At 39.6% G+C, this 24,838-nt stretch overlaps 1 protein-coding gene across 2 annotated transcripts in view; it reads left to right on the top strand.

Moving 5' to 3' along the window:
* Nucleotides 1-24,838, top strand: part of COL5A1 (collagen type V alpha 1 chain) — a 316,543-nt gene that overhangs the window by 244,859 nt on the left and 46,846 nt on the right. For both annotated transcript variants that reach the window (XM_036749195.1, XM_036749196.1), the window contains exons 32-42: nt 2,342-2,395; nt 9,672-9,716; nt 9,888-9,941; nt 11,071-11,115; nt 12,930-12,983; nt 13,576-13,629; nt 17,776-17,829; nt 19,135-19,242; nt 20,046-20,135; nt 20,446-20,499; nt 22,995-23,102. In XM_036749195.1, the coding sequence (XP_036605090.1) occupies nt 2,342-2,395; nt 9,672-9,716; nt 9,888-9,941; nt 11,071-11,115; nt 12,930-12,983; nt 13,576-13,629; nt 17,776-17,829; nt 19,135-19,242; nt 20,046-20,135; nt 20,446-20,499; nt 22,995-23,102 (720 nt within the window). The remainder of the gene's footprint in view (nt 1-2,341; nt 2,396-9,671; nt 9,717-9,887; nt 9,942-11,070; nt 11,116-12,929; nt 12,984-13,575; nt 13,630-17,775; nt 17,830-19,134; nt 19,243-20,045; nt 20,136-20,445; nt 20,500-22,994; nt 23,103-24,838) is intronic.

Raw genomic sequence — 24,838 nt, forward strand, 5'->3', positions numbered from 1 at the left:
GGGGGAGAGAGAGAGAAAGAGAACAGGATATGAGTGTGTATGTGTGTGAGAGTGTGAGAGTGTGTGTGTGTGTGTGTGTGTGTGTGTGTGTGTAGATACAGATTATAGCTATCATAGGCTATAGAACTGTAAGGGACTTTAGAGATCATCTGATCCATCTCCCTTATATCACAGGTGAGGAAACAGGGGTCCAGAGAGGTTAAATGTCTAAGGTCAAGCAGGTAGTAAATGGTAAAGCCAGGACTAAAACCCAAATCTTCTGACTCCAAAGTCAGCATTTTTCCATTGTCCTCTGCCTAATAGGGAAAACCTATTTCAGAGTTCCAGAAAGCTTTTTGAAAATGTGACAGCAGAGATTTTAAACCTATGTATATGTTTGTGTGTATATGTATGTCTGTATGTGCACACACATGTACACATATATTAGGACCAAAACCCAAATATCAGCTAATGTCTAGAAAGGTAGAATGAAACAGAGATGTATAATAGCAAAAACTGGATTTGGAGTCAGAAGAACAGATCTGAATTCCAGGTCTCCTAATTACTAGCTTTGTGATTTTGGACAATACACTTAACCTCTGAGCGACAATACCTGAAAATGAAGGTATTGGACTATATTATCCGTGAGGTTCCTGCCAGCTCTTGATGCTACGATTCTCTTTGGAAGGAATTAGAAAAAAATTACTTTTCAGATTATATTGCTCCTCTTGGAGATAAATATTTAAGATTTCACCTTTGAATTAGCTGCCTTAATTCATGAAAGTTTCAACTGAGCTTAGCGCCTTGGTCTAAAATTCAAGTTTTGTCAAATTTGAAGAAGTGCCAAGAAACTAGGTACATTACCGTGTCTGGATGGCTGTAATTTAGGCAGGAACATTAATGTAAATAAGCAATTCTCTTAGAGAACAGGAAGATACTTCAAGAATTAGATGCTTTTCCTGCTAAAGATATTATCTAGGGCTTGTATAGACATACGGAGCATAATATATAGTGGCACAGGGAAGTTAGCACTGAGTGTAGTGTCTTGCCCATCAAAGGCTTATGAGGAATATTTGTTGAACAGATTTACTGAGGTTAGTATTTTGGCTGGGTAAGAAGTACATTAGTAACTTTGCACTTATTAGAGCAAATTTATTTTAGATATCTCATTAATGCCAAAGGAACTAAGGAACTAAACACTTTCATTTATATCCAAATTCAAAATTCTCATTTCTAGATAATAGCATTAATACTACTTATAGCATGATATTACAAATTTCTCTGTGTATCCCACATGCTTGTCTGAATGGGCATGATGGTCAGGTGAACTAGCAGCAGGTAAGTGGGTATTGCCTCCCTTACTTGGTTTTTAATCCCACAGAAATGTTTGAAACCCAGCTAATTCTTTGCTATGACAACAGACCTATAAACTGCCTGAAGTCGGGGACTGTCCTACCTATCTCTGTGTTGTCCACAGCATCTAATACAGGGACGTGCATATAGTAATAGACGCTCAATAAATGTTTGTTGAGTAAATAAATAAGTAACCCTTGTCTTCCACTACTGTTAGATGAATACCATCTTAAAAAAAAAAAAGAAAAAATCTGGAAGTTTTTAGGGATTGAGAATTTGATATGAGTCAGTTGTGAGATATGGTGCCAAAAACACTAATAGAAACTTAAACTACATTAAGGGGAGACATAGTGTCCATAACACTGTGGCAATCTTATTGTATTCTGCCCTTGAAACACTCTAGCTATGCTATTGCGTTTGGTTCTGGGCATCACTGGAAGCAAGAGAGGGTCTAAAAGAGGGCACTCCGATGCTCTACAGTCTCAAGATCATACCATATGGGGATGAGTTATAGGAACTAAGGATTTTTATCGTGGAGGAAAGAAGAACTAGGGAGTATAACATAACTTTTTTTTTCAAGCATTTGAAGTGTCATGAGAAAGAAGGATTAGCTTTATTCTGCAAAGGTTGGAAGTTTCAGAGAAGCAAATTGCAGTTTCATAGAGAATCTTCCTAATAATTATGAGCTAGCCAAAAGTGAAATGAAGAGACCCCCTCATTCTCTGGGGGTCTCTGAGCATAAGAGAGCAAGTCTCTTGGGGATGTCAAGAGAGCAGATTCTCAGCTACGTAAGCACTGGATCAGATGACCCTCTGAGACTCCTTGCACTCTGAAATTCTGTCATTTTGAAATCTGTGTTGAGGGTTTGGGGTGTAAATAGTTACAATATGTTCTTTTTAAGTGTGTTAGGGTTAATGGAAGCTAACAACACCACTGGATAATTCTCTAAAATCTTTCAGAATCCATCAGTCCCAGTTGGTTTCATGTGACTTTCCCCCCTTTATTTCAGGGTTCTATTGGATTTCCTGGCTTCCCTGGAGCAAATGGGGAGAAGGGTGGAAGGGTAAGTAAGGATGATTTAGCCCTTTACCTATGCTAATTTTTTTCTTCTTCTCCCTTTTGTTACCAGAATATGTGTGTTTTTGGGGGGATTTGGTGGTTTTAAAAAAAGTGTTTGTTGATTTCTCACCTGCTTTTCCACTTAGAAATGCTTTTTGCAGCTGCTAACCTTCAGGAAGAAGCTTTTTTTAGCTGTGAGTGCTGATGACAGTTTTGACAAATGGCACAATGCGTGTGTTAGAAGTGGGCCCGAATAGGAGCAGAGACAAACCTGAATTCCTGATCAATTTCTGCAACTAGGAAGGCTTTTCCTGACAGTAAGACCCTTATAGGTCTATTTCAGGAGCCCACTGATCTCTTTCTCCAGGCCGCTGCAAATGTTCAGCTGAGGAATTTAAAGAAAGAAATGGCTATGTCATGCTTTTCCTCCACTACCATCTCCCCTGATCCAAACTCAAGATTCTTTCATTTTATTTCTTTACCACTTAAAAGACCCCATTGTGACAAAAATCCACCTGGGTGCGTTGAGGTAGAGGAATGTGGTTGCAGAATCTGATGCTTCTTTGTTATTATCATGACCAAAGGCATTCTCAGAGCAGCATACTGGGTAAAATTAATGTCCTTCCTCCCTCTTCCCAAATATTTCTGCCTAGTGAGCGAGTCTTCCCAGCATGGGGTTGCCCTGGGTACTCATTAATGAAATCATGTTGTAGTGATTCATACATTGCCAATCAGGAACAAAGAGAGGGCCTCTCAGGGGTCTTAGAATCTACCTGTTAACCCAGACCATTGAAAGGGATGGAAAAAGAGATAAAGAGCTCCTTTAAGTTGTTAATTTCACTCAAGGGTTATCTAGAGCTGGCATTTTGTGCACACAGACCCTCTGAAGATATTTGTCCCATGTGCCATTGCAAGACCAAACATTCAATATAAACTCAAACCAATTATATTGCCAGTCCCTCAATGCTTGCCCCAGCCGAGACAGAGTTACATTTTTTGAGTTCTTTTGAAATATGTTGCTCCATGTTAATGTTATCATGTTCAAAGGCAGAGTGGATATGCTCTTTTGAGAACAGGAGGATAGATTAGACATCAGCCAAATCCCATGTAAACAAACGTGTCCTGCCAGATTTCACAAAATGGAAAAATGATGACTGTTCTGGTTGAAACTTGACAGTATAAACATAGAGGGTGAGCCAGAGAACTCCCAAACCCAGCTGACTCATCAGAACTATGAAGAAGGTGCAAACAGTGCCAAATACTAAATATCATTTGCCCTCCATTTCTATAGCCCTTACATGACATTGTTATAGGTTTAGTGTGATTTCTGATGATTTGTGACCATATCGGTCACAGCAGTTTGATTGTGATGTCATGCTGCCAACAAAATGAGCCAGGGACAAGTCACTCCTCAAAGAAATAATGACTCTTTTTTTTTCTTTTTCCACAAACTTCCCCTCTAGTGTTCAGGGTTTAGTGCTAATGAACTCAGGGATTGAGAGGTGAACCTCATATGGAGCAATTGACTTTGCTCCATTCCATGAATCCTCACCGTAATTAATTATTTCATGAAAATATACCTTTGGTTGGATGGGGACCTGGGTAAGACAATGTGGATTTCACTGCATAGCTCTTCTCCACTAGCAGAGATGCAATTCAGAGAGGCCACCTAATATCACTAGGTCAGTAATCTGTCTTTCATATGCAATGAGTAGTATATGATACTTGTGTGCCATGCTTAGTGAGCGCCATTCCAAAGCAGAATGGGCTGGCCTAGGAGAAAGTGACTTCCCCTTCATTGGATGTCTTTGAGCAGAACCTACATGATCATTCTTGGAAGCTATGGTAGACAGAATTCTATTTAGGCATAGATTGGCCTAGATCTGGGGTGGGGAATCCAAACTTCATAGAACAAATCTCCTTAATAAAAGAATTTGTTCTGTAAAACTTAGATTCAGTCAAAAGACCATACCCGAGGACCTAGAAGGCCATGTGTGGCCTCAAGGTCGCAGGTTCCTCACTCCTGGCCTAGATAGCTTTTGAGAGATGCTTTCCAACTCTGGGAGTCTATGATTCTATAATTGCCATTTGGACTTTTCCAAAGTCTTCACTTTGCAACTGAATAATTTCTTTCTTTCTGAGAGGGACCTTGATCAGTATGGTATCTTACTAACCAAAGACTCCCCTTTAGCAGCTTAGTTCAGTGAAGTGTCTGACCCCAAGGATTACATCTAAAGAATGTAAGCATACTGGTGTAGTAGGAGGAACATGAGCCTAGTTAGCCAAGTTGCATTGTTTTTCTGTACTTACAGTATCCTTAGCTATAAAAGGAGGGGGTTGGATCAATCTTTCTCCAAGGTTCTTTCTGTCTAAGATCTGTCAGTCTTGTATATTAGTAGTATCGACACTTATCATTGGGAAGAAGGTACATTGCAAAGCCAGTTTTGTTCAGTGCACAAAATTTTTACCAGGGACATCTTTTTATCCTCAGTGGGCATTCCTTACATTAGCACAGTCTGCAGCCCACTCTAACTTTCTCATCCTATATGATTCTTATCAATGCTCTTTCCCAAAATATTTTATAGAGGATCTCTCCAAAGTGATGAAGGCCTTACTCAGAATTGTAGAGGTAGATGGGACCTTAAAGGCCACCGAATCCAAGCTAAACTATACAGGAAAGGAATTCCTACTATAACGGACCTGATTATTGGAGGTTGAGGCCCTCAAATAAAGGGGAACTCACTACTTCTGGAGACAGCCTAATTCTATTAAGATATTTCACGGATGCCAATGAAATACTTGGGTTATCTCATCTCCCATCCTTTACTTTGGCTATACAACTAGTCTATCACCAATAGTGCCACTAAAAAAACAATGTTAGCAACCAGTGCAAAGCAAATAATTTGTGTGATGGTTAGTCAATGATTCCAAAGATCTTTAACATTTAAAACCTCTTTGGAAAACTCTGGTATTGAATTTTTAGTGCTTTGTGTTGACCAGATTCCCTGATTCAGATTCTCTGATGTTTCAGAACCTTCTCTGTTTTAAGGTGGGCTCTTTGAATAACTATTTAATTAATCAATGCATTGCCTCAGTGAGCTAAAAGAGCTAACAGATTGTAAAAGTTCCTTGTTTGACAAACAGGGAGTTCCTTAGTCATCCGGAGACTACTGAACCAATTAGCTCTCTCCAGAATGTTCCCCTGGCATTTGCAGCCACAGCTCAGAGCCACATGCTAGAGGATGGTGGTGCTGATTCTGGCTCATTGGTCTCATTCCGAGGCCCAGTTATCAGGTCGTTAAGTTTGAGTTGCGTCACTGCAGACATAGTCATAGAAACCAATAAAGATTTGTCACTTGTCAGAAGTCTTTGGCCACTTTTACAAAACACCCTCCAAGATCCCCAAATGGAAATGATTAAAATCTGGTCAGAAGCAATGGGAAACAATGGAGAAGGTGATGAGAAACAGGAGTTCAGCGACCCCAACCAGAGTAAAGAGCTTGCACCTCATTAATCCTGCCCAGCTGAGAATTGATGGGGAAGCTCACAGTGGATACTGTGTTGAGTAGAAGAGGGCTATGGAACAATTTCATTTCCAGAGTGAGAGAGTTGGAAAAGAATGAATATCTGTGCCACATGTTTTGCCTTCTTGGTCTGGATTAGTATAGAACACAATTCAAGGTCTCTCCAATGGCCTTCTGGCTGTTTGAAAAACGCAGGGGGAAGAGAAAAGTCAGATTTTGTTAGGTACTCTTCCACCCCAAGTGCTGAAAACTGCAAATTAACTCTACTCTCCACATTTCTGCTGTGTACATTATCCTCATGTGCTTCCTGACAATGGAGCCCAAATTAGGAAAATTAAATCCACTGCCGTTTTGTGTTTTTGGCATGAGTCAAAACACGAACTTCAGCATGGGAAAACGAGGCCATTACTTTTCTTCTGAACACACGGTAATGGTGTTTAATATGTTGTTAGACGGAGAGACCAGCCATCTTTATCTTTCCCCTGTCAAAATTAATCATAGCCTCCTGTTTCAGAGAACTGAGTGCATCTGTCAGACTCATAAACCTTCTGTTTAGTTACTGCTATGGAAAGATGGTTTAAATACTGTTTCAATTGAGGTTCCCCCACCCCCATTCCCATCGCCTTCTTCTACTCCCCTTCTCTCCCTGCAAAGTTCCTGGAATGGAGGAAGAATATGTAAATATTTGGGACACCTTAATTAGGTTTGCATTCCATAATACTCTCGAGGACAGCATAGTTTCAGAGTTACAGTGTTGGTTCAGTGGCTGCCATTTGCAAATGCCCCAGGCCCCCTTCTTCTTTCTTTTCCATATCCTCTTATCTAGGACTCTTTTTTTAGCAGGTCCCCAGGATTTGGGGGTGGGGTGGATTTTAGTAATGGAAACTTTAAATCAGTGACTATGAATTTTGAGAATCAGATCTCCTTAAACCTCTTCTCGGATTTTTTTTTCTACTTGGTTTTAGTAGACCAAAGAGAGACTGGGGTTATTGATAACTACATCCTTCTTCACTTGTGATACTCAGAGCCAGTGCTGTTTTTCGATTAATTTTAACCCAGGAATTTTTATTTTTCTTCTATTTGTCTGCTATTGGCAAAAATAAGTGTTGGTTAAATATGAATAAATTTTTCCTTGCAAAAAAGCAGCCATGGCCATAAGCAGAAAAACACTCATCAGCAAAATGATAAGCTCACCTCAGTGGCCTCCCTGGGGCCTGGGAACAAGCCCTCTGGAATGAAAGAGAATTGGAGAGCATTGCCCTGTCTTGTGCAGAGCAAATTTTCCTAAACTTGACCGAGGGTATGAGAACTTTCCCAATCTGTTTGATTGTCAGCTAAGTAGAATTCTGATAGCAACATCAACCACTTTCTCTCCTGCTTTGCAACTTATAAAATGCTTAGATGGGATCACAGGTTTAGAGCTGGAAAGGATCTTTAAGGCTATCTATTTCACCCCATTCAATTTAAAAAAGGAAGGAAGTCCAGAAAAATTAAATGATTTGCAAAAAATCACACAGGTGGTAAATGACAAAGGGAGGCTTCGAACTCAGGTCCCATGATTCCTAGTCCACTGGTATTTTTAGTGCAGTGTCCCTACTCTACAGTTTTTCCACAATGACTTTGTGAGGTAATTAGTGCAAGGATGATAGTCCCTATTTTACAACAAGGTTGTGACAAGCGCAACAGGAGCAACAAGGTTGGGGCAGGCCCAGAGTCACACGGCTGTTCATTGGCAACCTCTGGACTTGGACTGAAATATTCTGAATCCAAGCCCACTTTTCTTTCCACACTGCCCTCCAGAAGTGACCAGGGTCCCTTCACAAAGCAAAGGATGGAGGAGCAACTGAAGTGAGGAATGGACCTGAGCCACTTCAGAGGTCATGCCTTCTTCAAGGGGGAGTCTAGCAAGCAATTTGTTTATGTCAAGGGCTACAGAGTGAAGGGATCATTCTGCACAATGGTCCAATTATCTGGACCATGAGCTGCTTGTGACCAGATTGTTTTAAAGAAAGGAAAACAAAGTCCTCGAACATAATGCCTCCTGGGAACCTCGGATTAAAACTGTGCTTACATCTTGTAGTTTTCATTCTTGGGTTTGGTCCCAAGGCCTGTGTGCATGAGTTTGGGGTCTGATTGACTTCAGATGATAACTGGACATTTACCACATTGTTTAAAGCCCAAGCCATGTCATTTTCATTTCAGTTCAGTAAACTTTATAACATACCTGCCATGTGCAAGGCTTTGGGCTAGATGCTAGGGACACTAGAAACAGAGGTGACTGACTATTGCAGGCATGGCTCCTCTGAATCCCCTCTCTCATTTTTGAAGATAGTTGGGTTCTTTCACCATAGCTGCTCTCAAAAACACGAACATGACCGATGTGTCTCCATTTATAAATGCCAGGAACAAACTCAGTTCAGTCATGGATATTTGCTTTGGTGTAAAGTTTGTGATTTGAAAAAAGCAGATGTTTCATTAATTTTCTTGTGCAAACAGTTCTCTGTTGCCAGAGGATATTGCCATGTAATTAAAGCAATGGAGGCATAGTGCATTGTTAAAAAGCAACATAATTAACTCATCATTACAAATGCTTTTATTAAATTCCTTTAAAAACGCAGACCACTAAAATGCAGGTTTTGTTTCAAAGCAAATGAATGATTGATGATTAAATGACAGTGAGTATTTTTTGTGAGTCACCTTTAACAAAATCTGGTCCTTTTAGGGTTTTATCATCAGAAACCAGAAGTGTAGTAAGATAGATTGAGAAACTGTAAAGATACATGAGATTTTTCTGAATAAAAACAATCCCCACTCAAGTAATGTAATGGCTTTATTTTTCAATCCCTAGAGCCTATATTTACAAGAAATAATCTTAATGGTGCAGCAGAAAGAGAACCAGAGTGGAGTAGGGGGACGGGAAGAGGGTCAAGGGGTTAGAGTTTACTCCCAGCTCTGTCATTTCTTGCTATATGACAACATGATCCATTAGGCCAGCAGGCAGTAGGTAAACTCCATTTTTCCAGTTCTTATGGCTTTGCTGGGAAACAAATACAGCACATTATGCTCCACGCTTTAGAGAATGTGAAGAGAAGTCCAAATTCCATTAGAAGAGAAGAAAAATAACTTTCATGTATGATTTATATTCCAAATTGCAAGTTTGCTTGTTGAGAGAATCTGTTGAAATTTTAATGGCTAATATGCTTAACTGCAGCTCAAGTAAATTATGTATGAAAAGAGTTGCTTCTTTTCATTTTTTCTTACAATAATGATTTTTCCCTTGCCGTGTGTGTGTGTGTGTGTGTGTGTGTGTGTGTGTGTGTGTGGAGGGGGGGAATTAAACCTCATTCAAATTGCAGTAAGAAAAATGCATCTCAAAAGGGCCTGCGCAACTGAATTCAGCTATGTGGGTTGTGCCTGTTTACATTTCTCTTAAAAACAAATGGGAGGAAATGGTGCTCTAAGAGATGCTCAGAGTTTGGCTTTCTTTCCCAGCTAGAACAAAAGGAATACCGGTCACCCCGTCACCTTGGTAGCAAAGATTGATGCCATCTTCCAAGGATGGTGATGGTTTGAATTCAGGGCTTCCTAACTCCAAATACTGCTCTCTACACATTATGCCTCTAGCTGAGAGGGTGTGGCATTTTATAAGTATTTGCTAAATTGAACTGAAAGTAATCAGACCACAGTAATGACTACAGATGACAGTAACAACTGGTATACCATGAGTGACTCATCATTCTTCTCATTTGATCCTAGGGAACACCTGGAAAACCAGGACCGAGAGGGCAACGAGGTCCAACGGTAACTATTGCTTTGTCTTTGGGGGCGTCTGTTTCGGATGATCTTTAAAATATCAGGGATGGCATGTACCAGAATGAGTAGGAACAGAGGAAGGACTATTAGGTTGGAATGGAAGAATCTCTCTCTATCTCTAGGATACTTAACATTTTCTCTACTTTGCTGTGTTTCCAGGGCCCACGTGGTGAAAGAGGTCCCAGAGGGATCACTGGCAAACCTGGACCTAAGGTGTGTCTTCAAGCTCATCATCCTGGATCCTAGCCCTGGGGTTGGGATGCTGCCAAAACATTGAGCAGATGAGGGGGATCTTTTTTCTCCTCTGGGGAAAAAAATTAAAAAGAAGGAAACTTAGGTTTTGAAGGAATCTCCCTCTCCCTTCCTTAATGACCTTTCACCAAGTCAAATCAAAGAAATCACAGAACTAAGTGTAACACTTATGCACATGTGGTTCTGAATACTGAACAGGGAAAATGTTGGCCCAAACACATTGAGTGATTTGGTAGCGCCCCAGTTGTTTAACTCTGGAATGCTAGATCCAGGCATTTGATAAATCCCCAAACACAGCTGGGATCGCCCATTCCTCATGGTGAAGGTTTATTATTTATTTGAAAAGGACTTACAAATCTTTGGAGGGAAATTTTGTCAGAAACACAAAGAATGATCTTTTTGTCATCAGTGAGCATCTGCCAGTAACATACAACTCTTCCCTCTTGACAAATGGTTTTAGAGCCAGTTAATTAAATCAGTAATCCTTTTTTTTCTTTTAAAAAATATATGCTTTAGCCAGCTATATGATTCTTCTTCTTTTGATACCGATATTCTGAAATGAGTTACCTTTGTGGAGAAAATAGTTTCTGATTGGCTTGGGGTTTCCTTTTTCATTCCTGTTTCTTTTCTTTTCTTTTTACAGCTAACCAGAATGTAGCAGGATAGTAATGACATATAAACAATTCTCTTGTATCACTATCCACCCCATAAACTGAGTCCATTCACAGCTACCATTTTGGAATAATTATAGTAAAGCCTTTGCTTTGTCTTGACTTGAATTTTTGATAAATACTTTGACTGGAGCTCAGCGTTTCTCTCCCAGCAGGCATCAGTTATCCTCTTCAAGTGCCCGAGCCCTGTTGCTGTTATTTCAGTCATATATTTGTATTCAGTGGTAGTAGGGGATAATAGACAGCCTTTGGGGCTACTGATGAGTTCTTTATTAGAAAATCAGAGAAAATCCTAGGGAAGTTGAGGAGCTACATCTTCATCACATTTGTCTTTCTAGATTTTTATACTTTTATAATGTCTTGAGAAAGAATTCTTAAAAATGAACAAATATTGCTTTTTCCTTCTTTTTTCTCCAAAGGGCAATTCTGGTGGTGATGGTCCATCTGGTCCTCCTGGAGAACGGGTAAGGTGTTTTACACATTGTGGCTGTAGCATTCATCTTCTTCCCAGACGTACCTCCCTAGTACCAGGAAAGCCCAATGATATTGACCCCTTTCTCCACTAAGGAAAGATGAAAATATCCCAAGATTTCCTAAAGGAATATGATCTATTCTTGAGATTTACAAAGACAAAAGCGAAGGATGGGTGTAGGTAACTTTTAAAAAAACAAATCTCTAAGCTAAAAATGGCAGCCAGCAGGAAATAAGGTAACATGCCTTTAGCTACAGTCAGGGTATTTGAAAAGTGCTTGAGGCAATGAGATTTAGACCACATCCATTCTTAGACAAACACAGAGCTTGGCTTGTTTTTCTGTAGCTGGAGGAGGGAAAGACCCAAAGTCCTCTTTTCAATGATTACTTTCAGTTGAATTTTGTTGTTGTTCAGTCTTCAGTCATGTTCCGATGATTTGGGGTTTTCTTGGCAAAGATATTGGAGTGGTTCGTCATTTCCTCCTGCAGCTCATTTTACAGATGAGGAAACTGAGGCAAGTAGGGTTAAGTGACTTGCCCAGGATAACATGGCTATTAAGTGTCTGAGGCCATATTTGAACTCAAGTCCTCCTTACTCCAGGCCCTACTCTCTATCCACTGTGCCACCTAGCTGCTCCTCAGTTCAATTTAGGAAACACCTTGAAGTTCCTCAGCCTTTCAGTTAGGGGCATAGTATAAAAAGCACTGGATTTAGAGTCAAGAAGACTTTAATTTAAATTCTCCTTCAGACATTTATGAGCTGTGTGGCCTTGTCCATACCCCTTCACCTCTCTCAGCCTCAATTTCCCTATCTGTAAAATGAAAATAATAATAACATCACCAAATTTACATTGTTTTTGTGAGGAGCCAGTGGGATTTTGTCCCACACACATGCATAGATACAAAGATAGATGAAATATAGACCCACTCTCAAGAAGTCTATAATCTACTAGAACAAAGAATAAACAAATAACAAATATACAAACAATAATAAGAGAGAGTAAGGGAGGTACCAGAAAGAGAGAGTCAGGCAACACGCTATGATGAGCAAATAACACCTTTCAGTTTGGGAGTGCCATAGGGAAGTCTTCATGGAAGCAGCACCTATCAAGGATGATTGGCAGGCTTTCCCTAATCCAGGAGAGTAACAGTCTTCAGAGAACATTATCTCTAGCTACTGCTTTCTCTGACAAACACCAAATACCAGTGTATGCTTCTGTTCACTGGTTCCAGGGATGCTTAATTCATTCATCAAATCTTATTAAACACATGCTAGGATCATATGATTGTGGTTTTAGAGCTGGAAGGGACCTGAGAGGCTATCTAGTAGAACCCTTTCCTTTCACAAATAAGGAGACTGAAGCCCGGGAGGTTAAGTGATGCACCCCAGGTTATACGGGGTAGTTAAGGTCGGAGGCAGGGTTTGAAGAGATCCTCTGGCTACAGAGCCAGTGCTCTTTTTTCACACAGTACCTACAACTTGGAATAGGTAAGGACAGATAGAAATGCTGAGTTTAGATAAGACATGGTCCCTGATCTTTTGGAGCTCACAGTCTAGTAAGCAGATAGCCAGATACAAATACAAATAACTATAATATACAACATTATGCTACAAGCTGATTAGAAACGTGCTAAGTGACATCTGGGGCAGGGGTGGAGGTGGCGGCATTCAGTACCGCTAGATGCCAGGTGGGCTCAAGGGTGAAGAAGATACATCCCCATCCCTCTAGCAACTGCTAGTACAGGAGAAAATAGAGCAAAGAGTGCTTCTTTAAAATTAAGCTTTTAAATCACTTTCTGTCTGCAGGGACCCAATGGACCTCAAGGACCCACAGGATTTCCTGGACCAAAGGGCCCTCCTGTAAGTAATTTCTCAGTCTCTGCTAGCATTCATTTCCTTCATTTATAAAGTAGGGAGGAAAATGCTAGCATTATCTACCTCACAGAGTTGTTGCCACCTTTAAATTGCTATGGAAATGGGTGTTGTTTTTGTAATGCCTGTACTTACATTGGTGTCATCACTGACTAGGTTTCTGTGGACAAGTGTTGGGAGGGGCCAATCCAATCTTGCAAGCATTTACTTTCTGTGGGCAAGGCATTATGTGAACTCCCCAAAAGCAAGCCTAATAAGCTGACATCAATGTCTTGCCATCTGTTGATTTCTCAGCTGATTTGCCCAGTATTCTTAAGACAACAGTCCTTTTCAGAAGTATAAGTCTTTTTCTCCTTCTGTCAACAATACATGTTCCATTGGATTTAATCATTAGTGATCCCCAAGAAAATGCTTAACGGTGAATATTTCTACAATGCATTGCTTTGAAATGTCCACAGGGAAAACTATTGAATTGCAAAATATAAAAATAAAAAAACATTGTTTCAGGTCTTGATTTCTCTAACAGTGTGTTTGCTTAGTGGAACTTGAGTGAAACCTTCTCCCCTATTTTCTTCTTCAGGGTCCTCCAGGGAAGGATGGACTTCCCGGGCACCCTGGACAGAGAGGTGAAACTGTAAGTAACTGGAAATGTTGGTCAATCATTAAACCTGACCTATACCATGCTAGCTGTTTTTTTTTTTCTAAACTCCTGTGTAGGTGAGGAGATCTTGCTTTATTGATGCTTATTTCCAGACTTGTGTGTCTTCAGCTGTGTCAGGAAGTCTATGAGAATCAAGCCACATCTGTGGCTGGACCAATCAGGTTAATGATGACTTCTATGAGGGTCACATACTCTACTTAAAAAAATTTCTAATCTGGGCTAGACTATGATTCTTCACTAAGAGCCTGCTCTGATGTCTCATTGTGAGCTGGAGATTACCCAAGGCTCTGGCAGGAAGAAATCTAGAAAGATTTTGTGACTAGCCCTGGCAAGGGACTATGATTCAGAGCCAGACTAGCCAAATTCGAAGAAACATTAAAACATCATCACAATGTTGGCTACCAGGTCACTTTTTTTGCGGGGGGGTGGGGTGGGGGGAAGGTGTATTAATGGCACAGTCTACTGCAGCACAGAGTAAGTTGGTGGAGTAAGAACCTACATTGATGAAGTGAACAATCTTTTTTTAAGCATTGAAGTAAATGAAAAGAGTTACTTATTCTGGAGAAGATAGGATAGCTAGAAGACAGATAAGATGTGCTAAGAACAATTCTTTCTGTCTTTGCTTCTAAACCAGCCTTAGGGACTTAGCTACTAGCCATGTAGAAGTCCATTTTGATATTAGTAGAAAATCACAAATAAATGTAATGCAATTTCATTTATCCAAACTCAAGTATACCCATGTTTCTAGTCTGTCTAGAGTATCTTGTGTGTTTACATTGGAATGTATGCGACTATGCATGTGTTTAAATTGGAAGGGAGCTAAAGAGGTCCCACTCTCTTAGCTTTCACAGTAAGATGCTTTTATAAGGCATGAGTTCATGGAAGAAGGATCCCTTTGAACTTGATCTTGCCTTTACAAATGACCTGGATGTATGAAATTAAATTGTAGTTACACATGATGCTGACCTTTGCAGTTAGTTAACCAAATGTTGGCCTTCTCTTTAGTAATGAAGCCTGGACAATAATTACAGCTTTCAAATTAGGCTCTTCATAGGGAAAAATATCTGTAGTGTAACTAATACCTGCTTATGTTGAGTATGTCTCAGGATCACATATTTATCTTTGACCTTCAGAATGAGCTTTTCCATTCTTTAGAATTTCATAGTGGTGGGTGTACCAATGCAGTCTTCAAAATGCCCCTAAGCTTTTTAGCTTTTAGAAAGCCATTAGATCAATAATATGGAAAAGCACACGAAGCTCATGCAGTCTGTAATTGACCCTGATTGATCAAGCTCAGAGTGAAGCCCAGTAGTACATCCACTGAAGCTGTTCTCTTGGGAGGCTACAGAGAGACTGATGATACTTTAGCCCAGGCTACTGAATGATTATCCCCAAACTTCTGTCTTCCACCTACTTTGTTATCCTGTTGTGTTCTCTCTCTCTCTCTCTCTCTCTCTCTCTCTCTCTCTCTCTCTCTCTCTCTTTCTCTCTCGGCACACCACTTTGTCAATTTTAAAAGATGTTACTGTTCAGATACAAACATTATTTGACACCAAGGAGAATGATGAGGCATGCAGAAGGTATGATGACCTGGCTCTATTTTTTTGCCAATCTCTTTCCTGCATGGTGGCAAATGGCCTTTAAGAATGCCCACAGCAAATATATGCCATCTTGTAAAATGTGTTTTTGAACACCATATTTAATATGTTCTTGGTGTCTGCTTTAAAAAAAATGTTTCATCTTCCTTTCCCCCACTTTGGTTCATTTTGATGAAACTTCTTTTAATTACCTCTTAACCACTATGTGGCATGATGCATGGTAGCAAAGAGATGGAGATTAATTTGATATTTTGTTTACAGGGACAAATTAAAACATTTCTTCTGAGCTTTGCATTTTTTCTCTAATGCCCTGCTGGAGTAATAAGGTAGAAGGCTTTGCATCTGGTGCATTTTTTCCCCTCTGACTTAACCTGGAAGTTGGAAAATAATTAGGCTGCTTGTCATTTGCTAAGAAAATAATGTAAGCACTTTTCCAGTTGCATTCCTTTTGTGCCTGTTTACACTCCTAAAGGCTGAGCTTGGTAAAGAAAGAGAGAGACCTGCAGTAATTCACATGGGCAATGGCTTTATCCTCTAATCTTTGAGACCCATTTAGAGCATTTCTGCCAAAGAGGTGTTTATGTTACTAAGGCCCAAATGGATACACATACCCATGAGATGTATTTCTGTCCCATCCCCAGCGTTTGCCCTGTTCTGACTTCTTTCGATTCTGTTTTGACCCTGACAGCAGTAGCATGTGCAAAGAGGCTGTATGGTGATAATAGTCTCAGTTTTATTATTAACTCACTGCCTCTCTGGGTCTCAGATTCTTCAACTGGAAAATGAGGGAATTGGGCCAAATGCCCTTGAAGGTTTTAGCCATATAAGATTCCTTTGAAAATGGTTCTCAATGCGAAGTGAAAGGATACTTTTCAGCTTGGGGCTGAAGGGGGAGCTGTCTTCCAAAAGCTACTGTGGCCTGCTCAGCATTAGAAACAAAGAGGATAGATTTCTTACAATTTTAAATGTAGGCGATAAGGATTACTAAGTGCTTTTGCATGTAGAGTTTGGCAATATATGGTGTCCAGCTATACACATAGTCCCAGTGAATTATCATGGAACCAGAGTGCATTGTCTTGAGTATGCATGTGTGTGTATGTGTTTTCTTTCTCTCTCAACACCATGAGTATCCAATATCACATGGATGAAGAATGTAGAGTCCAGGAATTCCCTCAAAACCTATGCTGCTTTTACTTGGCTCCGATGTGATGGAAATGCATTCAAATCTTAAGAATATTCCCAGTCCCAGTCTTTGTGTTCTATTCATTGATCTGTACTGAAGAGAGAAACGTTTCCTTTTGGAGGAAGGAGTAAGGTATCCGTATCTTGAAGAAATAACATTTCTCTACTTTTTTAGGAAATGTAAGCCCCTTATGGTTCATAGAATCATAGATTCACAGCTGGAATTCAGAGAACACAAAAGAAATAAAAGACATGGACCCTCCCTTCAGTGAGCTTACAGTCTCATGGTTCTGACCTAAGCAGTCATCTTCTCTAATTTCCTTATTTTAAAGATGAGAAAACTGAGACTCAGAAGTTAAGTGACTTGTCCAAGGTCATGTAGGTATAAAATGGCAGAGTCAGGATGTAAACCCAGGTCCCTCTGATTCCAAATCTACCCACACTGCTGGTTTACCAATTCTGAGATCATCATATTTGATGTTATCTTTTATGGTCACACAATAGAGAAATGTTCCTGACATTTTTCATGCTGATTTTCTTTCTCACCAGTAGCTATTCCCTGAATGGATTTGGTGATACAGTTATGGTATTATGTTATCCTATATGAAACAAATAGCATCTTCTGAAGGCTACAGGGCTGTGCTATATTCTTTGAGATGCAAGAATATCCTATACATCAATAGTAAAATATGTCCGTAAAGATTCATTTCTCCTCTAAATGACAGACTGTGAGATTTCAAACTAATTATCAAATGTAAAATCATCATTTTTTGCATCTACTTAAATTATTCATACCAGAAAGACAATATTTCATTTCAATCCAGAGTCATATAGACCACTTAAACCACTGAATCTGAGAACCAGCATGGAGTCACAATTGCTTGCTTAGACAGCTCAGAATAGCAAGCGAGTTAAATTACCTATTGAACATAAGAAACACTAAAGAGAGAAAGAGAGGGCTACCCATGAAGTCACTAATGAGAAACAGCCAAGAACATTGGCCGCACCAGCTAGACATAGAGAAAAAATGGCCCCAAGTCTACTCTGAAAACAGATGTTTCATGACATCAAAAAGATTAACTGTTGCTTTAAACTATGTTTTTCAGCACATAAACATGGTGCACTGAGAGCAGTGAGTGCCCGTAATTCATCTAGGTTCATTACCTTCACAAAATGAAATGCAAAAATGAAATAAGAATGGAGGCTCTCCTTGTGAAATCTGGGACCTCTAGATGTTGAGGGAGTTTGTAAATGATCAAATGAGAAATGGGATGTCACTAGAAACTGTAGACATTAGTTGTTTTGCATATTCAAATGTGATGAACTTCTTTCCTCACAGGGCTTCCAAGGCAAGACTGGTCCTCCAGGTCCCCCAGGAGTTGTTGGCCCCCAGGTGAGATATTAACATTGGAATATTTCTTGAGTCCTCTAGCATTCACCATACATCCCTTAAAGAGTATGATTTCACAGACAGGAAGACTACCTATGGAGAAAAAAGGGATTGGTGAATTTAAATCCACCAGTCAACTAATACTTACTGTATCTCAATTATATGCAAAGCCTTTGCTTAGCTTTGTGAAAGAACAGAAAAGAAATAAAAGACATGGACCCTCTCTCCAGTGAACTTAAAGTCTGATGAGGGTGACAAGATATAAACACATGACCAGATGGTGGTTTATAGTAATTACCCAATGAGTGGGATAGACAGTAAATCTGAGTGATCAATGTAGGATGAAATCAGTGTAAACTGTGGTAATCCAGGGGTCTTCATGAACTTGAGATGGGCTTTGAAGAATAAGTAGGATTCATATAGGAAAAAAGTATATTTAGAAGTATTTGAGGTAGAGGGAATAGAGGCAAGAGATGTACCTGCAAAGGGTTTTCAGGGGCCCGTGAAGAGACTAGTCTGTCAAGCTGAAATGGAGAGATGATATTAGGTAGTAATGGGAAATAAAACTGGAAAAGTATGTTAGAGCCAGATTGTAGAGGGTCTTAAATGCCAAGCTAAGAATAGTACACTTTGTCCTACTGGAGAGCCCTTTGAAATTTTGCTTAGTAATGGCTCTCCCAGTTGTCACCTCTCTTGATCCTTCCAACACATGTGGGTTTTTCAATGGATGCTCACCAATGAAATTTTCAGCAAACCAATGGGAATAGTGATCTTCAGCCAGGAGGTAGGATGAGTATCAGCTAAACAGTTATAGGTCAATACATTTCTTACACATGATGAAGACGTGGTGCTGAATAAGATATTGATCTGCTGGTCATACTGGTCATACAACAGGAGAAGGAAAAAAAGCTCCAGCAGTTATTCATGACTAATTTCCTTCCTCACCAGTAGCTATTCTATGAGTGGATTTGGTGATACTTCATTGAACTCATTTCCCTCCTATGTTCCTGTGTAACGGAAGTCTTGCCTTAATGAAAGGCAGCAGCCAATTGGGGGAAAAAATAAAAGCTAGCCATATGATAGCAGTTAATGTATCCATTCAATAATTTCAAGGATGTTGGTTTTTGTCATCATCTTTTTGGTGATGCTCCTTTCAGAATCTTTACTGGTGGGAGAAGAGAAATTGAAATGGTAGGGACCGACCCTTAATCCTACTGATTAGGGGTGGTACCACCAGATATGGGAAGAAAATTTTCTGTTCACTGTCACTTTTTCCTTGAAAACATGATTATTATCTAATCTTCACAGGGCCCCACTGGAGAAACTGGCCCAATGGGAGAACGTGGCCATCCTGGCCCACCTGGCCCTCCAGGTGAGCAGGGTCTCCCAGGCCTTGCTGGAAAGGAAGGAACTAAGGTATGTCGTTCATTTGTTTGCACTGGGGAATATTTTCCTGAAAGAACCACTCCCACAGTTTATCACTTTGATGAGTCTTAGCCTTGTTCCCTTTAAGGAAATGATTGATTCATTTTGAATGGATCTGTTTAAAAACAGACCATAAAAATGATAAAGAGGATGGATGTTTTTTATGCAGATAACCATTAATCTAATCTGATCCTGGGCTTCCCCAACAAATTCAGCAATTATTTTTTAAAATACCTACTAGTACAGAGTACTTCCTTGGGTGCCAGGAGAGACAGAAGGTCGAGATAAGATATAACCCATGTCCTCAGGTAGCTTACAGTCTGTACTACAATGTACAATATTTTATATAACTATAATACAGCTTTTATATGATACTAAAGAGGACTTGGATATTGACCTAGAAAGTGCCTTTTGGATCTAGTCTTAGATACCTATAAAGAAAAGATTGGAAAATGACCATGAGATCTTGATGAATGAGATCTTGTCAAAGTACTGTAAGAGACTGGTGGCTTTTTATTTGACTAAGTTCAGTTTAAGGAGTAATACCTCTTGCCTACCACTACCGATCCACTCTAAAATCAGATATCCCATACTTAAAAGAGGACCAAAAGTGGAAAGTCCTATCCTAACCCAACCAATGTCTTTAAGTGGGAATTTGATGGTCCATCTAAACTCACTGTGGTACTCAGTTTTAGAGAATACACAAAGCTTATTATGCTCATCAGAAACTAACAAGGAATAACTAGAAGTTATTTGTTACTTAAAGAAATCTAAGATGTGATTCCCCCTTCCAGGGTGATCCAGGCCCTGCTGGCATCCCTGGGAAAGATGGTCCTCCAGGGTTGAGAGGATTCCCCGGTGATCGAGGTCTCCCTGGCCCAGTGGTAAGTTAAAGAACTGGAATGACAGAATGGTGTTTTTGACCAGGGGTTCTTAACCTTTTTGTGTGTCCTAGACCCCTTTAACAAGTCTGGTGAAGCCTAAGATCCCCTTTTCTGAATAATACTTTTTAAATGCACAAAAGAAAATGCATGTGATTATAATAAAACCAATTACATTAAAATACAGTTGTCAAAATACATTTTTTAAAGGTTCACAGATACCAGGTAAAGAACTAATTTTAGATAATGCAGACAGAGAGCATCAAGGGGGTTGTTTAAGGTTCCCTTTGACTGAAATTCTCTTTCCTTAAAGGGAGCCCTTGGATTGAAAGGCAATGAAGGTCCTCCTGGTCCCCCAGGTCCAGCGGTGAGTAATACTTTTTTCTTTCTTTTTTTCCCCCCGATATATGATATTTATTTATTTTATTAAATATTTCTCGATTACATGTTAACATTTTAAAACATTTAAAAAAATTTTTGAGTTCCAAATTCTTTTTTTTTCCTTTGATCTCTTTAGTATACAAATCTAGTAGTAGAGAAAAAAAGGTATGCACAGTTTTATAGCCCTGTGGGTACAGATTCAAATTACTATCCAGAATGGTTGGATGAGTTCACAATTTTACCAGCAGTGCCTTAGTGACCTCATTTTTTCCACATCCCCTCCAATATTTGTCATTTTCCTTTTCTGTCACATTAGCCAATCTAATAGGTGTGAGGTGATACCTCAGCATTGTTTTAATTTACATTTCTTTAATCAATAGTGATTTAGAGCATTTTTTCACATGACTATAGCTTTGGTTTCTTCATCTGAAAACTGCCTGTTCAAATTTTTTGACCATTTATTAATTGGGGAATGACTCATTTTCTTATAAATTAGACTCTTCCCTATGTGTTTGAGAAATGAGACTTTTATCATAGATATTTGCTGTAATTCTCCCTCTCCCCAGTTTCCTGCTTTCCTTTTAATACTGGCTACATTGGTTTTGTTTTTGTGCAAAACCTTTTTAATTTAATGTAATCAAAATTTTCCATTTTACATTTTGTAATGCTCTCCATCTTTTGTTTGGTCATAAATTCTTCCCTTATCCATAGATCTGACAGGTGTAATGTGTAAATGTGTAATCATGTAATGTGTAAATCATGTACCCATTTTGACCTTATCTTGTTATACAGTTTGAGATGTTGGTCTATACTGAATACATGCCAAACTACTTTTCAGTTTCCCCATCCATTTTTTTCAAATAGCGAGTTCTTGCCCCCAAAGCTTGGATATTTGGGTTTATCAATCACTATGGTCCTTTATTACTGTGTCTTGTGTACCTGTAATCTATTCTACTGATCCACCCCTCTATTTCTTATCCAATACCAGATCGTTTTGATGATTACCACTTTGTACTAGAGTTTGAGATCTGGTCCTGCTAGGTGATCTTCCTTCACATTTTTTTTCCATTGATTCCCCTGATCTCTTGATCTTTAATTATTCCATATGAATTTTGTTATTATTTTTCCAGATCTATAAAATAATTTTTGGTAGTTTGGTATGGAGTAGTACTTTTTTCTTTTATTCTACTTTCTCTTCCCCATCCTTCCCATCTACAAAACAACAAAACCCTGCAAATGCCCCCTTGGGTGCTATAATTTAGTCTATATCATCATAAGGGTGTGTTAGGTTCATGTTTTGAGAGGCATATCGACACACACAAAGGTGATCTTGGTGGTGAGAAATCTGGCACCTATGTCATAGGAATTAATGAATCAACTGGGAATGTTTCTCTTGGAGGGGAGGGAATGATGAAGGGAATGGGCATTTAGTAAACATCTATCTACTATATGCCAGCCACTGTGCTAGCCACTTTACAAATAGGGCAGTGGGAAGAGGGCTGGATTGAGTGTCAGAAGACCTGGATCCAAAACCCACCTCTGCTGTTTGCTACCTGCGTGACCTTGGGCAAGTCGTTTAATGTTTTTAGGCCTCAGTTTGCTTGTGTATTAAACAAGGGGCTTAGACTAAAGGGCCTCCAAGGTCCTATCAACCTCTAAAGCCATAATGGCTATCTCCACATATTTGAGGCATGGGGTAGGGGGAATCATTTCAGAAAGCAAACAGATTTATTCTGTATGGCTCCACAGGGTAGAATTAGCACCAAAGGATTAATATTATAAGACAGCAAATTTTGGCTCCATGTGAAGGAAAGAATTATAATAATGAGAGTTGCCCTACAATTATATAGGTTGCTCCATGACAAATGGACTCCCTGTCACTGGAGGTATTCAGGGAAAGGCTTTCAGATTCTTAGGCGATTATACAAGAAATCTCTAAAGCTCAATGTCCCTATATGTAAAATGAAAAATCTCACATTCCACTTCTGATACTCTGTTTTCTTGGTGACAGAAACAGAGATGTGTATGTATATATTTGTACATGCATATACATATGTGCATCTATGCATACATATTTTCTCCCAGATTACTAAATTCTTCCTTATGTCTAAATAAAATCTCTTTTGAGTTGATTTAAAAAAATTAAATTAAGGGATCGGACTAGGTGGCCTCTGAGATCTCTTTCCACTGTGAGCCTCTTACCTTCATATAATCCACTGCTTCCATCGCTAAGATTCTATTACTCATAAGGTATATAATAGTGGGAATCTGGTGTGAATACGTAAAGTGACACCAATTAAAGGGTGCCTTGAATTCCAGACTGTGTAGTTTGTTTCTGCAATAGACAATAAGGGATCATTACAGAGTCAGGAATAAAGAGAGTGAGCTAAAGAATACAGTGTTCCATAAAGTCATGCTTCTGTGATAAAGACCGTTTGCAATGATTCTGTTGCATGCATCATTGTTTATTCTTCATCACAGGGATCTCCAGGTGAAAGGGGCCCAGCTGGTGCTGCTGGACCAATTGGCCTTCCTGGGAGACCTGGACCCCAAGGACCACCTGGGCCTGCTGGTGAGAAAGGTGCCCCTGTAAGTATTGCTTAGATGAATGGCCTAAGCTAGGAGTCATTTTTCCCCCTGAAATTACGAAGACAGCTTTTGCCTCCCTGTCCTCCTTTCCTTCTTCAACAGGTCACATTATGCATGGATACCTTCCCTAATTAGCCCTTAGAGGAGTTGGGAAGGAAGCAAGGTTGTTTCTAAAGGTTGAGAACTGCCTGGGAAAAGAATGGGTAACTTCCAAGGCTTCTTGATTCTAGTCCAAAGGGAAGATTCCCTATGTTTGGGGAATTTACTTTAGTGTATTCCTTGTGCCAGAAGGGATGTATAGGGACTAGTAACCATCTGTAACTCAGTATGTTTAGCACCTGGGTTAAGAATGTGACATCAAAAAGAAAGAGAAAAAAAAAAAAGAATGTGACATCCAAACATTCCTTCTACAGCTGTGTCAAAGAACATGTGAACGGAAGGAGGGCTAGAAAGGGCTTTAGTCTCTTTAGACTTGGCCCTCGGGGCAGGTCTCAAGATTCCATGATTTATGATTAGTGACATTCCCCTTAGATTGCATTTAGCTAATGGATATCCATATTTGACCTTTCACCTCAAAGAAAATTGGCATGGGAATTTTTTGCCTGTTCATAGTTCTCCAATAGGGTGTTTACCCCATGCAACTAGTGTGCCAGATCTATCCCATCTCTGATTGAGGAATATACCCTCTTTGCTTAGGAAATTCCTAAGAAGCAGATTGCAGGGCTCTGGTTTCTTGGCAATTAGAAGGTTAAATAACTCCTGTGAAAACAAGATGCCGGGTCAATGATTTGCACGTGGCCAGGGAATAAACTCTTGGAAAGGAAAAGAATTGATCTGATTTAAGAAATTTCCTTGCCCCAGTGACCTAGGAAAAGGATAATGCCAAATTAGACTACTGTCCCCAGGACAATATTGCCTTTTTTTTAATTCAAGCAACAGATGGGAAGGTGGAGGGGCTTGGTCACAAAGCCATTTATTTAACCTGTTCCAGAAATGTGTGATCAACACTGTCCAGTGGTTTTAAGATGGTTTTTGGCTATTAGATATTCCTTTCTTATATAGGGTCACTGCCTTGGGAGAGTGTTTTCTTGAAACCTTGGAGCTTGAATGTATGTCTATATACCATTCCAAAATGTCAAGTCAAGAGCTCTTTGCTACATGCCTATTTTTATGGTAGGCCTTGGTGAATGAGTGTGGGTGGGATGGAATTTGCAACACAAAAGATAGAGAAAATCCATCCCTATCTTTGAGAAGCTTCCAGTCTTGCTGGAGAGAAAATCCTGACTAACACACCTAGCACAACCAGAGAACAATAATAGCTCCTCAATTAGAGAGAGAACAGAGGGGAACTGCAGATATGCTCTGATGACCCTTCTAGACCTGGTTCCTAGTGAGGCTATCAGGCTATTGTCTAGAGGTTCTAACCATGTACTCCAAACTGACAATTTCTGTTTCTTTTCTCCATGGGAAGCTAACTATTGATTTGGAAAATATGGCCAAAACCTATACCTTAAAAGTCTCTTCTTCCTTTGCAGTAATTGCAGCTTGACTTTTGAGAAAACTCAAGTTTTTCTGGCCTCCTATACTATTAGTAGTAGAAACAACATTGGGACATCATTTAAGAACAACATTTGTCCCATCCCATCCTATCCTACCCCACTTCTGAGTCAGGAATATCCTTTCTCTTCTTAGAAAATTCCTAAGAAACAGATTGCATAACCTCCTTGCATCCTTTT

Source organism: Trichosurus vulpecula, chromosome 3, assembly GCF_011100635.1.
Source record: "Trichosurus vulpecula isolate mTriVul1 chromosome 3, mTriVul1.pri, whole genome shotgun sequence".
In the NCBI taxonomy this organism is placed as follows: Eukaryota; Metazoa; Chordata; class Mammalia; order Diprotodontia; family Phalangeridae; genus Trichosurus; species Trichosurus vulpecula.